General features: G+C 31.7%; 1 protein-coding gene across 2 annotated transcripts; it reads left to right on the plus strand.

Annotated features, from left to right (window-relative positions):
* Nucleotides 1-1377: 1377 nt before the first annotated feature.
* Nucleotides 1378-11735, plus strand: LOC131845482 (wolframin). 2 transcript variants are annotated; one of them, XM_059194545.1, is made up of 9 exons: nucleotides 1378-1565; nucleotides 1960-2064; nucleotides 2558-2657; nucleotides 5108-5227; nucleotides 6624-6745; nucleotides 7627-7752; nucleotides 8092-9281; nucleotides 9742-10250; nucleotides 10983-11735. In XM_059194545.1, exons 1-9 carry the CDS (start codon nucleotides 1532-1534, stop codon nucleotides 11347-11349), a joined length of 2673 nt encoding a protein of 890 aa, XP_059050528.1. In that variant the 5' UTR covers nucleotides 1378-1531; the 3' UTR covers nucleotides 11350-11735. The 2 variants fall into 2 exon arrangements, with proteins under 2 accessions (XP_059050528.1, XP_059050529.1); XM_059194546.1 differs by lacking the exons at nucleotides 1378-1565; nucleotides 1960-2064; nucleotides 2558-2657 and adding an exon at nucleotides 3727-3802.
* The last annotated feature ends 1909 nt before the right edge of the window (nucleotides 11736-13644 follow it).

Genomic DNA, 13644 nt, shown 5'->3' on the forward strand with positions numbered 1-13644 from the left:
TCATATTATCCAACTCTTGTGCCCCGGCGCCATATACTTTTAGCGCAGGTGAATGCACAATTTTATTACCATTATTCATTATATAATAACCTCAGAGCTATAAACGCCTAAATTTAACTGAGCCAGCGACTTAATTGATTTTAGAGTAAAAATAATTTATATATATTTTTATTTGTAAACCAATTTTAATAACACAAACTACATTATAAATTAAAGTTTATCGGTTATGATTCTGAGACACAGTAAAAGTGCTAACAATTATATTTTGGGTTCTGTTAAGTCCATAAAGTCACTTAATAATGTCTTCTCAAATGTATTTAATGTACAGATAGCTGTCAGTTACAACAATAAATTATGAGTGAATGAATCACCACAGTTGTAGGAACCCTGCGGTTTTTTTACTTTTCACCGCATCGCAACGCGTCACCCGTCTTTGTTTTTACTTCGTTTACTCTGCATTGATTTTTATATTTGCTCGGATACTAAAAATCTAAAGGGCAATGATGAATGCTACATTCAAATAGAAATATGTACAAGTTTTGTTTTACATTTAGCTGACAGACCAGTTAAACAGACAAGGCCACTTAACTTACATTGTAGGTATACACTTAATAAAAACTAATGGGTATGATATTAAATTTTATTAAAATTAGGTGCACTGTTTAAATTAAATAACTGTTGATTGACATATTATGTCCTATATACTATTTATTACCTATTATAGTGTACCTACATACTTATTCTCTTGTATTTTAGGAAAGGAAAATAGTAGGAAGTCCTTTTTATCTACCTGCACACTACATATGTAGATTTTAAAGTTTTACCAATTGTATATTGTGTTGTTATGTTTTAAGACTTACAGTATATTAAATGAATATAGAAGTAATTTTGTATTTATTTTTATCTACCCTTTGTCGTAAAATAATAAATAGCTCAACCCACACGCGTCGTTTTAAATTTTAAGCAGCAATCAAGAGGAAGTCCTTTTAGGAGTGATCTATTTTTACATTAGAAGTCCAATATTAACAGAGGTGCAACATTCTCAGTGACAACTTGCGTAGGTGTATACCGTAGGCGACGATATTGTTAGCATTTGATTACTTAGTAGGCGTTCAAACTTGGACGGTTAACTGTTAATTGGTAATGTGGTGAAATTTTTTACGAGACATTAAAAATACATTTAGCAAATATCTGTCGAATGGCATATCGATGAAGTAATTTTGTAAAAGTCTTCTTTTAATTAATATCCTTCTATCATATCGCATTTGATTGAAAGAATAAATTACGTGTAGTATGTAGCGGTATGTTCTTAATGACTTTAGCCTGTCGACAAATTTGGCGAACATTAAAAAAAATATTGACAATTTGACATTGACATTTTGTCAACAAGAAAAAACAAATTGGCAAGTGTTGAAATAAAGTTCAAAATATTTTCCATATTATATTTTACAGTTAATAAGACAGTTTTTTCTAATAATATTGAGACTACTTAATTATATAATTTCTATAATTGCATCATCAGAAGAAAATAATGCCCGTTGGACGTAAACGGTGGAATCTTCATGGTAAGTTCATTTTATAAAATTTGTGCAACAGATTTAAATTGTATTATTTCATTAATACATTTTACATCGAACTTTCTGTGTTAGGCAATAATTTTACCTTTATACTAGAAACATAACTTTATCCTTAAATATCTAAAAGATATAGTATTAATTAATTAATAACAATGATATATTATCATTGTTGACATTCAGAGGTAACTATTATACATTACATTATTTTTATTATTAATAAAGTAATATCTTGTGTAGCTTAGGAATAAAGTAATCATGTATATTATGGTTTGCCTCCAGTGCAGGATAATATGATAAACATGAAGTTATCTCTGCTAACATTATTAACCATTATGGTGAAGGTTGTAAACAATGTATACTTTTTAAGTTTATCTCTCCTCAGATGGGCCACAAGGCTCCTTGAGGAGGCTACGTAACCAATTAGCTGAGGATGGGTGTGCAGAATCGCAAGTTGTTTTAGCCAAGCAGTTATTAGAAGAAAAATGTGGTATGATACCTACTTTATTGAATTCCAATAGCTTATTACTCTTTAGTCCTCTTGTGATCAACCTCTGTCCCATTCAAACGAGGAATACAATGAAGAGCCCGAGCTGAGGTTTGAATACTAAAGTTGTATCTGTGAGCCTTAGCTGGCTCCATGTCTGGGTTTAGATTTCATTGGGTGAAGTTTCACCAAATGAAAAGAGTGCAGAGGCAGCTGATATTTACAACTGTAAAGGCTGTGTAGGTATATAGGATTACTGTTCCTATAGTATATCCTGAAGGACTGGCTTATGATATGTTGAGATTTAAGTCAGTTGGTACTATATTTACTTTCATTAATAGAAAGTAAATATAGTACCAATAAAATACTGCCTGAGGAAAAACTACTATTATTATTAATGTTATTATTATAGATATCTTCCTATTTACTTACACTAATTATGATAGTGATGAAAGTAGAAAGTAAATTTATTAGCATTGTATAATTTAATTTTCAGAATTGGAAGCTGATAAAGTTTCAAATTTCAAACAGGCCTTAGATTGGTTGATTTGTGCTACTGAACAAGCTCATCCAGAGGCCAGGAGAATGCTGAGAAGGTACCTTACAAATATGAATTTTATTTAAATTGCAATGTATACTAGTCTTTAGTTCATTTCAATGCTTGTTAATGTATTAAAATTTGAAGTAGTTCAAATTAGCATTCAACATGATGGCAGTCAAAGTCTAATATGGCGGACCATCCAATATAATAATAATACCCTGGGATAAATCACATAGTCCAGTTTAAGGTTATCACTAGTAATATCGACTAATGACTCCATTGCTAGCAATGTACCATGTCAAGTTGACCTTCAGTGACAACACGATGAAGATACGATGTGCTAACCCAACCTCTTACTTATCTTATCATCCACCTTCATAGAATACTCCAGACCAATATTAACAATCATACTCATGACTACAAACATATATTGTATGAAAATGGATGCAACGGAAGTAAACTATTTGCTAAACTGATTATTTTCTTTTGTAAATACATTTATTATATATACATAGTAAATACATTTATTATATTGACCTGGTGTATTATATGTAGCTTCACTTATGTGTAATGTAATCCCTTAATCACTCCATTAAGCACTTGCGTAATTGTCCGAGGGTGTTCGCCCTAATTTGTGGGGATCACAGCTCGTGCCATATTGTCCCATCGTCACCGGTTCAAATGTTAAATGTCACGAGCAGTGCCGCTATCCAGAATACGTACCATCAAACTCTGAATATATCTTTTAAATAATAACAATAAACAACCCCTTCACATATTTCTTGAAGATTCAAACTAATCAGAGCTCATATTACCTGCTTCGTAAAAGGAATAATTACTTTTAAATTAATGAAGTATTGAAAGAAACAAAGAAAGAAAGAAAAAAATATTTATTTATATTTTCATTAATTTTATGTGATTCATATATGAATATACTAAGATTTTTTAGTATAATTTATTTGTATGTATTTAATCCTAGTACTTATATATTTAAAAACTAACGGTTTTATTAAAACATATAAATAGTACAAATAATAAACAAAAAAGTTTCAATATACACTTACTTGCACTGGCCAGAAAGATGTTGACATTTATGCAATTATAAAAAAAATATTCATACAACTTGGACATTGGCGTAAAACGGCGCTATTGTTAAAGACCGGCGACATAAAACAACACAACTCCACATAATGATATGAGGTAATGTTTAGAATCCACATTCCCTGGTAAAGTAAACACAAACATTGATCCATTTCGAATTTGTCATCGGACGCTAGTTGACGTAGGGCGTTTATTTGTTTTAATATTCCGTGAAGCTTCACCCATGAATATAAAAATTGACGACTTTGCCCTTTGGAAAATAAGATGGGATCGAGTCTGCGAAGAACTCCGGCGTTCTGTGTATGTATTTTAATTATAAGTAAGATTTAGCACTGCTACAAATTCGTTATAGGTCGAATGGTCTTGGTCCTCCGAAAAACTACGTTCAGGAGTATTATCATCATTGCCTTACCTTTATCCCATTATTTGGACTGAGCGCAGTATGTCATCTTCCACTGATCCCTATCGGTCGTTTTATCTAAGCTTACTCTCCTTTTATGTTAAATATTTATATCGTATATTGTTAATTAAGTCTAGTTCGTATCTACTCGTACTTGTAGAAGTGACCCCACCGTGCCTGTTACAACAAATATTGGTTTTTCTATAGTTTAGTCGTAAAAAAATTAATAGATAACTAAAAGTAAGGAACACGGAAATTCAATCCGTCTGGATTTCATACGACACCGATATATACAGATATTCGGACTGAATATTTTTTGGTCTTACACGTACTAATAGTAGAATTAAACAAAGTAATATAAATTCATTAAGTAAATATATTTATCATGAAGGGTCGGGTCATTGGGCTCCCTAAAATATGGTCGAGCGTAGTGATGGCTGGCTCATCCGTTATACTCATGATTGAGTTCTGATTGTAGGGACTGATCTGCTCTAATCAGTACGACGTGATAGTTTGTATTCACACGTTTCGACTTAAAAATGTATAGTTACAACGATTATTTAACAGAGCAACAAGTAAGTTTCTTGTTAATTCTTCTTGTGATGAGACAGCTTTCCGAATGAAGGGTGGATAAAAAAAAACTATGACTTAAAAAGTGCCTAATCTTCGGAATTGTGAGGTCGTTCTGTGAAGCCTGTGATGACGCGATGTGTGTATAAAAAAAAACTATGACTATTCAAAAGTGCTTAATCTTCGCAATTGTAAGGTCGTTCTGTGAAGCCTGTGATGAGGCTTCCTGGTGTTTTCACAAATTTCAAGGTTCATAGGCTTTTGCTGGGAGGAGGTTGGCTGGCCACTTTAGTAGTCACTGCTCGACACGCATAACGGCCAAAATGAGAGGCTAAATGCTTAAAACAGAGTCCAACATAACATTCCAATACAGGTGCCTAAATTTAAATTTATTTGTTTAATGTATTTTCTATTATATTCTATTTGAATTACAGGTGCATTCGAAGCGGTGTAATCGACGAGGACAGCGCAGCGATCGTGCGCGCCAAGTCGTGCCTCGCGGCTAGCAGACAAGAGACGGTCGCCAGGAAAGCGGCCAGAGATCTATTCGCAAGGTATAAGGGTCTACCATTTACTAGTAGCATAGCATAGGGGTATATCTCAAGGCTTAACAAATGGGACGACAAGCATCGCTATCTTTTTTATAGGATAGCGTGACGGCTTGCAGAGGGGTGGAACGCCAAAAATGATAAAAAACATCATAATCTATTTTTTTAATTAAGATGAAAAATGAAAAGGACAACTATATTTTTTATTAATTCCCTTAGCTTTAGGCGGCATACTAAAAGGGGTGGAGTGCATATCAATATTTTTAAGTAAAAAAATAAGTTTATGGTATTTTTTTTTTTATTACCTAATTAACAAAATGTATACAGTTAAGTTGCATTATTTCAATATTTCTATTTATTTTTTTGAGGAATAACTACAATAGCGTAGAGGGTTAATTTTAAAATTGAAAATGGAGAATGAACCATCCAGATGGAGATGAAAAAACCAGCGTGGTTCTTCGTCACTGGATTTTACATCTGTCTGTCAAATTTTAATTTTCTTTATAATATTAGTAAGGATAACAATACATATTTCTAGGTATTTTTATCCGTCGTTTATAAATGTTTGATACTCTGCCCACACCATATTTGGCTATCACTATGGCTATTTGTATCCACAAACGCTTTAAATAAAAAATAATAATTGTATTTAATACATGACATGTTTAAACAAATAACGAAGTGTCGGGCACAGTCTACTTAGCTTATATTTGTTTTTGACGTCATATTTTATATGGAGGCCTAGAGCAATCAAATTAAGACGGTCATTTAAACTAAATTAGTGACAACCAGTAACAGCACTTGTATAAATAACATTAACCCGCTTTTTACAATGATTAAAGTGTCTTATTTATTCATTTAAATGTAAATAGTAGTTGAATTATATTTTGAGTTTTTATATAAATTTATCATGTACCCTTTGAAATTAAGATTGTGTCAATTTTTTGCCATCGCGTATACCACGGTCATTGTGCTGATTAATCCCTACCATATAATTTATTTGTAACATATAGTGAAGTAAAGACAAAAAATATATTAAAGAATACATATATAATTACAATAAGGCGACTTCATTGCTGAAAGCAGGGTTGTCAAGGCAACCTTAGGGAAACGGATTTAAATGTCGAAAGTATAATTCTTCCTTCTTTACCTATTATTCCTTCCTTATTTTACTATTATTCCTTCTTTTTCATGTTTATTTATAATTTCGTATATTACAATATAATAATTGTTTTTTGTAAGTCGTAACTGACTTACAAAAGAGATTCTCAATTTGACCATCTCTTTTAGTGAGAACCTTCTTTATATATATTCTTGAAAAATTGTACTACAGACGCGTTTCCTCTTCAGTTTATTTGTTTGTTTGGTTTATAGTAGTATAGCTTATAATTGATAATTACAGTTTGTCTAACGGCGAGCAGTACATAACAACGGCGCAGTTGGAGCGGCGGATTCGTGAAATATGCAACACCACGCTGCGTAAAGAACCGGACGATGCGGACTCGCCGGATGACGAGGCGCCAGGTAATGTTGTATCACTTGTTTCTACTAGCATACATCAGATATACATCTTTCTACTAACATACTTTCCATTTGTCCATTTGTATCCGGACTTTTTATTTATTTATTACTCTTTATTGCACCTTATTTATGAACGTCAACCTATTTGGTAGTTTATATTTACACAAAATTCTGAATAATATTTATTTAAAAGAGGAACACGCAAGTTTTCGTTCTTCTTGAGACGAGACTACGGTCCGAATGAGTAGAATAAAGAAACATGATATTAAATTAATTTGAATGAAGATTATTTCTATTTCTTAAAAACACAAAAAAAACAATAGATAGAGTATGTAGTAGAGTAGTAGTACAAGGCGGTCTTATCTTCTAAGCGATCTCTACCAGCCAGCCTTTGGGTAGAGAAGAAAAGAAAGAAAATAATGGCGCATGAATAGGTTGAAAGAAACAAAATAGTAATAGTAATATATCAAATACATACACATATTATTGAATGTATTAATATTTATATATTGATAGGAATTAATACGTGAACAATGTATTTTAAATACTGAGTTAATACCGAAATTATTAATAACCCTGGACAATTCGCAGCGCCATTTAGTTCCAAGCTCTAATTAATAATTCCAAGCTCTGCTTAGGGTTTATGTTACAGGTACTAAACAGTAACAACAGTATAATACTCAAAAACATGTTTTATAACACACATACATAATATATATAGGAAAGCGAGCGCGAATAAGCGGCGCGCGCGGACTTTGTCGTTCTATTTGTCTATACTTAACTTATTTGCCTATATATACTTAACCTCTTCGCGCGTGAAAGATACGCTCTATCATATCGTATCGTGTAAAGGCAGCAAAATGTATTTTTCTATGTGTTTGCAGGCATGGAAGAGGCGCGAGCGCTGGGTCAGCAAGCGTTGGAGCCGGTCGAACACTTGGAACCACTTCAGGCCGGAGATCATGCCCGTACTAATGGCGCGCTCCGCACCACGCAGCCCGATACACCAGGTACACTTACGCGCGTTAATATGACAGAAAACAGGTTATGTACTACTGTCGTACACTTTTTTCTGTGTATTTAATAAAAAAAAATCGAACTATTTTAAAAACAAAGTTCTCTTTAGTTCAGTTATCGAGATATTTAATTTGGTGACCCTTTGTGAACTGCGAAATTCTGGTCACGCTTAAACTTCTAGGTTAAAATTATGCTCTTATAATTATTATTAATTTATGCCCCCGCAAGAAATGGTTTGTTAATGGCAGATTGAAAAACAATGCTCTATACCTAGAAATATCACAACCCACAGATTGAAAACCAATGCTCTATGCGCCTATTTTTTTTTTCAGATTACCCTGACACATGTGGTCCCAGCGAAGAAATCAGGAATCTCACCGTCGATAACTTAGTCACGGCCGCAGTTGACTACTGTCAGGGCGAGTTGCCACTAGTCAGCTACGAACTGACTCTAACAGACCCCAGTATCAAGGCTTTAGACCACATACCCATCCTCCAACAGGCCTTCTTACATCCTCTAGTCTTCTTACAAGTTTTATACCTCAAACTATTATACTACTTCGGTTCATTCTCATTTAGACTGTCAAATATAGAACTGTCATTATTACTAGTAGCGTATTTGTCAGTCAATGCTGACAGTTTATACCACTTGGTGCCACTAGTGTTGTACTACGTTAGTTTTGTAGTTATGGTTATTTGTACCTTTAAAATGTTGCACGCGAAAAGACAATTCATAGACTTTAGAAAATGGTCAGGACTGTTTTTAAGGTACAGCGATGGTAATCTGCAACCGGACGAATCGGAGAATCTATTCGTCCGGAACAATTTAGGTCCATTCATGCAGTTCTTCGTTGCATTATTCATTAATTTGTTTCTATACCCGTTTATAGCAACCCAATGGGTGCCGTTTTCAGAGTTCTGCGTACTCTCGTTCTTCCTAATGTTCCTAACATTGTTCTCGTTCGGGAAAAACGGTAATCCATATCCTGATATTCTCGCATTACTTTCCTTCGGTATAAACGTGCTTGCGAAGTATCCGTACGAGAAAGACACAGTTGTCCACCAAGGTTGGCGGTTCCTTGATCTCCATATATCCAATTATCCATCTTATATACTAGGTAATAGCATTGAATTTTGTTTGAATGCGCGTGTGTTTTTCTCTCTTTTAATACCAATGATATTGATAGTGATGGCTCGTAGGAGCGACTGGCAGGGTTTCTTCAAGTGTGCCATCCCGCATTGTGTGACCCTGAGTTGGTTACAGATGTTCATAATGTGCTCCCATGGTTGTACAACGTATGGCTTGATAAGGGGTACATTGGCTTTAGTCTGCTCATTCCTATTCTTGCCATTAATCGGAATGGTGACAGTGACATTACCTATATTTGCTGTTCTGCAGTACATTACGTTATCGAGAGTCTTCTATACGGTTACGATAATCGTTTGGTTTGTGTTGAGCATGGGAGTCACGTGTTTGCTGGCCAAGTCAGAAACTACGAAGAAATTTGTGACACCCTTTCAGGTTGGTTTTATGTGTGCTTATATATTAGTTTAAGTGAAATGTAGCATGTGTAATTGTGTATAATGAATTTTACTTTAATTTTAGAGGATCTATAAATAAGCAAAACAGTCCAAATCGGAAAAAATATATGTTTGTATCACGAGATTATAGATAGAAAGGTTGTATTAAATAAATACGTAATACTTATTTGGAACTGTATATTGTATAAACAACGGTTAAGCACCACGAGACAACTACACAGAGAGAGAGAGAAAGAGATGTATGTATAACAGAATCTTCTGTTAGACAGAATCTTACGTAGTCATAAATGCATACAAACATGAAGGTTATTGTTAATTCAACTCAAATTAGATGCTCTATCTCCCTCTAATCTAGTATAAGATTAAAAAAAAATACGGAACATATTGACATAATCGAATTAGTTAGTTATTTATGTTTTCTTATTTATATTATATTTCAGCTTGCAGTGGGCTTAGTAACAATCATATACTTTGGCAACCAATTTTTAAGCGAAGTGCAAGATGATGGTTTACCTTCTGGCTTGCTAGAACTAATTGGTGACGAGAAATCCGGTATAAGAAACCTATTGAAGAACGAATTTATATCGGATTATGAAGACAACAGTTATTATATAAACTGGGAAGATTACTATAATCAATGCAACAACCCATCTTGGTCGGATGATAATATGGCGACAACGCAAATAAAATGTTCAGTTCTTGAAGGAGCCAACGTAAATTGGGAGGGTTATGTTAAAGAAGTCAAATTGAAGAGTGTAGTGAATAGATGGAACGCTGTAGCCGCTTGGTTGCCTGGCATTATGCAGGAGTATTTCAAGTGTTATTATGGCGAGGAATATGCGACCTTGTGTCAAGAACCCGATGGTCCATATTCGAAGAAAGACTGCGAGTTTGTTAGGAGTGTGGCGCGGCAAAGTGGGAAAAGTTGTCACTTGAACAATCTAAACGAGTAAGTTTCTTTTCATCATTACCTTGTTTTTTCTAATAATAATGTACATAGAAATATACATTGTCTGCAGTAGAACTAACATAGAAGTTAAACACATGAAATTAATGACTCTTTACGTTCGTTTAGTAACAGTATTTATTTGTTTTTACTTTCTAAATTGTATTTCAAACATATCATTTGAATATTGTGGAAAAAATAATGAATAAAAACATTTTTTTTAGAATTCTATTTGTCTATGGTTGCGTAAGGAAAATAATGTATAATAAAAAATTCCGATTATCTCGGAATTTACTCAATATAAATAACAATGACGTATCCTAGGACTATTTTACGATTAATAAGTATTATTATTTATATATTATTAGTATTTATGTCTTGAAAAATATCGTTATTATTAATAAGGAAGTTAAAATAGTGTTCATTCAATAATGTAAAAATATTATTGTAAGAATATTATTTCAACTTTATTTTATTAATATTTGATTATTTTATTTATTAGTTGATGGTATTAACGTATGTAATATTGTATATACTATAATTTCATGAAAAAAACTATGGTCTAATCGCTATTCAACGAATGATAAGAACATTAGTAATACGGTTTTTAAAATATAAATAGAATTACAAAAGTGCTAGGCACTTAATCCTTCCCAACTGTGAGAACTTTAAATTTCTTGTAAAACATCTTATTTGTTACATCACCGAGATTAATTGATTGGTTTCTATCCCCAGATACACATATGAAGTGAAACTTCTTATGGAGACATCAGGGGGACTCTTGAAACGTCACGCAGAGATATCAGTACAATTCGAACATCATTTTAAAAATTTTACCCACCAACTACGGGCCGACGATAAAATACGGTTCAAAGGTGTCCTCAGCAATACAGAGACATACGATATCGGTGCCAAAGAATTGAACGTAAAAGGTCATGAAATACACTGCTTGGAGTGCAAACAGGCGAGCGGTACAGTCACAACGAGAACACCAGCAGTGTCCAAATTATCAGAACTCGTTAAAACCATAATGAACGATTGCATAGTTTCTACAAAGTATATATTGAATTTTCTATTGAATCCAGTTATTGTTTTCAAATAAATTGCATGTGATATATCAAATAATTTATGCTAGTATATACTATACCTGTTTTTTTTTATTGACAAGAGAACACAGGTAGGTGATTTTTTTAAATTGCCATGTAATATTAAAATCAATATCCGAAGCAATAGTTATTATATTCAAATATAACTAATTGATGAATAATGTAATGTTATTTATTTATAAAATAGCGACTGTAACGCAATGTTCTAAATAATATTTTAAATTATATGATCTCCGATATGTTTGTTATTACATTGTAATAATGTGTTTGATTTAATATTAAATCTATATATTTATAAATATCTTAGTCCGCCGTTATACGAAGTGTATTTTAATTGAAACCTGACATTAGCTTACGATAAATTTGGTTTAAAGTTAATCGTGAAAGGGCTCCATTCTAGCCAAGAAGGCAATTACCGCTTATCTATCACATTAAGAGAAAAAATATGGTATTTTGCTTGATTACTGCCTCCTTTATAAAATTTTGTTTTTATAGGAAAGTGTTGCCATTTTTGCTTATGAGTTTAGGGAACATGTCAAAAAATAGTATAATAATATATACTATTTTTTGACATGTTCCCTAAACTCATGTAGACATTCTACAAGAACTCAAATGTAGACATGACAGTTTGAACTAAACTTGATATGAATCGAGTAATTTTATAGAAATTAGAAAACTGAATTGGAAATAATAAATCACCTGATTGATAATATGTTAACTCACATTTAATTTGTTTATTTTTACATGTTACCTCAATGGACAGTTAATACTTTAAGATATTTTATTATTTAATCCATATATAATATAACCTACAATATAAATAACTAAATGAAATAATAAATTTACTGATTGATAATATCTCAACTCACAATTAATTTATTTTACATGTTATTTTACATTTATGTCACGATTAGCAATTAAAACTTCAAGATATTTTATTATTTAAGCCATATATAATATAAAATACAATATAGATTTCTAAATTAAATACTAAAATAGCAGATTGTATCATTAAACAATAGTTTACGTATTTTGTGAAAATGCTCTATAACATGCTTTAGTGATATAAAAAAATATATTCTGTAATTTAATATATCTCAATGTTAGGGTACTTTGTCATGACTTTAAAGTTATATACAAGTAAATTAATTATATTTATTAACAAACTTGCCAATGTATAATACAATGTCCTAAATTACTTGGATTTTTAAATTTTAAAGGGTAATTCAATTTTCAAACTTAATTTTTTTTATTATATTCCTGCCATTTTGTGTTATAATATTTTTTATTTTATTTTATAAATGTAGCTTTGTTACGAAGTAGTTGTTTCAACATGTAATACAGTTGACAGGATATTAAGATGATCTCAGTTTGGGTTTGTGATTATGGAAATAATGTTATACATTTTCCGCTTTTTGTCTAAATAAAATGGTTTTGTAAGCAAGTTGTAGAAAACACAAAATAAATCCTATTTTTAATATTACACCAAATTTTTAGCTAACTTACTAAGAGGTTCTAATCTGTATAATAATGACAAAATTAGTTTTATTCTGTAATGTATATTTATGACTAATTGTTTAATCAGTTAATTAGTTATCATCTTCGATTACAATTTTTTTTTATAACTCTTCTAGAATATTAATTTTAATTCCATTTTTAAAGTTTCTAGAGCACAAAGCTGGTGTTAAATTATTATTATCTGACTCTAGTATTATGATAAATCCATACTAGTATTATGCGAAATTATGTCAGTCTGTAGGTAACAGATCATGATCAAACTCTTGGATGGATATTAATATTAATATCCACCCAAGAATATGAAACTGGGTGTGAATATAGATCGTACTACGAGGATGAACATAGAATATGTGTTATCTAATAAAATCAGATGTAGTAGCTGATAACAATGTATTTTTCTGAGCATATTTTAAAGGGATTTAAAAAAACTGAATATTATTCTCTAAATTATCATTTTTTCCTTTGTAATTAAGAATGGTGTTATCGTTGAACTCATGCCATAATATATTTAATAATACGATATTTATACTGTAAAAAGTGGAAAATTCTTTATGACAAATGTTACTTTAGATTAGATATATTGTTTTTTCAATAATATTGTACCTCTATCAATTGTGATTTTACGTTTTGTCTCCAAGTTAGTTATATTTAGAATTTAGGAATTTGTAAAAGTTTACTAAATGTTATTCGCCTATAGAGTAAAAGGGTATTGTGTGTTTAAATCGTGACAATAGTCGTATGTTATGAAATAATAGTGTTAACAGATCAAATAA

This window comes from Achroia grisella, unplaced genomic scaffold (assembly GCF_030625045.1).
Source record: "Achroia grisella isolate CSIRO2021 unplaced genomic scaffold, CSIRO_AGI_Agris_v1 utg474, whole genome shotgun sequence".
Classification (NCBI taxonomy): domain Eukaryota; kingdom Metazoa; phylum Arthropoda; class Insecta; order Lepidoptera; family Pyralidae; genus Achroia; species Achroia grisella.